Source organism: Austrofundulus limnaeus, unplaced genomic scaffold, assembly GCF_001266775.1.
Source record: "Austrofundulus limnaeus strain Quisiro unplaced genomic scaffold, Austrofundulus_limnaeus-1.0 Scaffold84, whole genome shotgun sequence".
Classification (NCBI taxonomy): domain Eukaryota; kingdom Metazoa; phylum Chordata; class Actinopteri; order Cyprinodontiformes; family Rivulidae; genus Austrofundulus; species Austrofundulus limnaeus.
This window is the reverse complement of record NW_013952486.1, coordinates 771,581-774,748: the sequence shown is the minus strand read 5'-3', so window position 1 is coordinate 774,748 and position 3,168 is coordinate 771,581. Positions and strand designations below refer to the sequence as shown.

The window sequence follows — 3,168 nt, the reverse complement described above, 5'->3', positions numbered from 1 at the left end:
TTTGATTTCTTTGTATGTATGGATCACTTGGGTTGTTACCGACATCTGGTGAAAATTTCATGTCATTAGTACCTCTAGTAATATGTTTACTGAGAAAAATGTTGACGTGTTCAATACTTATTTTACCCGCTGTATATAACAATGAACTTGTGCTGTTTGGTGTTTTTTGGGAATCTGTTTACACAAGGGAGAAAAAAAGTACAGATAAATGCATGCATATGGGTTAAATTCTGTGCTTAAATCAGCAAATAGTGAAACAATCAAACCTTTGTCATTTCAGATGCGGCCCCCTAATTGATTTGTGTCGGGGGCCTCATGTGAGACACACCGGAAAAATCAAGGCTCTTAAAATCCACAAGGTTGGGCTTTGTTAACAGCTGCWTGTTGTTATTGTATATATTTAGTTTGTTCCCACTTCTGGAGCAGATTTCCCCTGTGTTTCACTCTCAGGGGGATTTGCTGGACTTTAAAAGAAAGATGAAAGTTAGGTTTTTTTTCTCTCTCTCTCCCTTTGTACTGCGCTAGAATTCTTCTACCTACTGGGAGGGTAAAGCAGACATGGAAACCCTCCAGAGGATCTACGGAATCTCCTTTCCTGACCCCAAAATGCTCAAAGAGTGGGAGAAGTTTCAGGAGGAGGCCAAGAACAGAGATCACCGCAAACTGGGCCGGGTATGAGCAGAAATGTAAAGGAGCTGTTTGTAAGGAAAAGTTTGAAGTCATTACCTGAAAGGGTTTCTGGTTATAAAGAGGGGTTATTTATGGTATGTTGGTATCGTCTGAGCTGCAGAGCACATGCAAGTTGAATAAATGAAAAAAAAAAATGTTAGAGCTAAGATTATGCAAGATCATATTTTTAAAGAGTGTTTCAAGGTTTTTTTCGTATAAAAGTAGTTTTCATGGTAAATTCAAGCTGCATTGTAACATGTATTAATGTTACATCAGATGTTAAGGTACATACTTGTTAGTAATTTTCCAATTTGTGCTGTTACGCTTAGGTAATTGCAGACACATTGTGCCTAACTGCATACATACAGGGTTTTTGATTAATAAAATAAATAAATAAAATCCTTAGCATTCACATGACTGTTGATCATGTGAAAAGGGGGAGTTGAAGAAATTATTGGGGTTCACGTTACATACTGATTTAGTTACACTACACATAGTATAGTTTGTTTTATGATAGAACTGTAAGGACTGTTAAATGTGACTTTTGATTAACTTGATGATTCTATTAATAGTTACATGCCTGGGAACAAATTCAACACATATTTGTACTTTTAAGATCATTAGGATAAGTTTTTTAATTGTTCGAGGGCAGGGCTTCGACAGAATGACAGGCCCCACCCCTTCACTGATGACGTAATCAATATAGGCGGAGTCATGCGCTGAAGCTTTTGATAAAACTCTTGGTATTTCCTGAGCGCTCTTGATTTTGTATGGCTSTTCTTTAAGACTCAATGCATTTGCACTCATCCTGGTAACGAACACGAAAACACGTATTTCTTTCATATTGGTAAACAATTTAAAAAATGTGTCAATGATCTGTTTGTTGATGCGTTTGTAATTATGAGTAATGGCACTGGCATTCTGTTAAACTTTTTTTTTTCAAGTATAGTTGTTAAAAAGTATAAATGGGTGTGTTCTTGTAGTTGTTTAGTCATTGTATTCCTGCTTGTGGAAAAGCAAGCTGAGCAGGAACATAAGCAAATCCACGGGCAGGAATTAAGATGTAATGAGGTTCTGCATYATCTTCAACAAAAAACCAAAAAATTAATCTGTGTTTTTCATTTTCCATTTACAGCAACAAACTTCTTACATTCATTTATCTTTTTAAATTCAGGAGCAGGATCTGTTCTTCTTCCATGAACTGAGTCCAGGCAGCTGCTTCTTCCTWCCTAAAGGGGCCTTCATCTACAACACGCTGATTGAGTTCATCAGAGTGAGTTYGAGCTGTCAGGCCCACAGAGGATAATTGCTTTGATCTCACTCCAAGCTCTCAGGGGGCAAGCAGAAGTCGGGGGTATAAGGCAGAAAGTTTACTTTTGCAAGCAGACCTGCAGAGAATAAAATGAACAGATTTGTGTATTAAGTTGCCTCCAACTGAAAATGTTATAATATGTAGTATAAAACACAGTCCTAATTTTTGCAATCTTATAGTTGGTAATAAACAGATAATTTACAGAGGTCTCAAACAGCTGTTTGATTTTAAATGGGAAATGTAGAAAACTAATGGACAATGATTTTTTTTTTCAAACATAGATGGCAAAAAATAAAACGGCTATAAAATATGTAGGTCCATTTATTTAATTGTTACCAAAGCATTTATCAGTTTTGCAGATCATATACAAAAATCTGAATCTGTTTCTTTGCATGTTGATCAGTAAAAAAGGAACAGTTATTCTCATAAATCACAAATTACAGTACTTAATTTAAAATCAATTATGCAAATTGTCATTACAGCAAACAATAAAACGAACAAAGTGTTCATAAGAGTGAATACATATGTTCAGACAATTACAACCTTCCAGTAATGGTGACGTGTTCCTATTTGGATTAGCTGTTTTCTCATCAATCTAATCTGAATTAAACTAGATTTTTCCGAACTAATTCAGTTCAAAGAGTTATCTACAACAGGTAAGACGCTAATTGTTTATAACCTTTCCACAGAACTTTGAAATATCTCTTGAAGCTCCCAGTTATCCCGTCTCATCTAAAATGTAATCATCGTCTTCCACCTTGACACGAGCTCTGCTCAGACTCTGTCCTGGCTGCAGCTCTGGAGGTGAACAAAGACTTTTAAAACGTGTAAATCAAACACATGCAGCGGCAGTAAAGAAAAACTCCGCTGCTCAGTTACACAAAGCAAAAAATGGCTTTTCGGATCTTGGTTTTCAGTGTGTGCAGCCATAGTGGAGAAGGCATTGGGAGCAATTTCACTTTAATGTGGATAAATGGATTTCTAACTGAGAAGATTTTGAAGAATGAGAATGGGTTTTAACAGACTTTCTGCCTGCATGGGATGAAGAAAAAAACATTTCCACTCAGTAACTGAAAATAAATGATCTGTTGCACAGGCTTTTATTTGATCACTATTTTATACTCATATTTTTGATTTTTAAAAGTAATACATTAGACAGAACAAGCCAGTGAACATTAAGATAAACT

General features: G+C 35.9%; 1 protein-coding gene across 1 annotated transcript in view; it reads left to right on the top strand.

Annotated features, from left to right (window-relative positions):
• tars1 (threonyl-tRNA synthetase 1) overlaps positions 1-3,168 on the top strand; it is a 21,242-nt gene that overhangs the window by 5,718 nt on the left and 12,356 nt on the right. Inside the window, exons 8-10 of the mRNA XM_014011729.1 lie at positions 281-359; positions 526-672; positions 1,844-1,942. Of these exons, the coding sequence (XP_013867183.1) occupies positions 281-359; positions 526-672; positions 1,844-1,942 (325 nt within the window). The remainder of the gene's footprint in view (positions 1-280; positions 360-525; positions 673-1,843; positions 1,943-3,168) is intronic.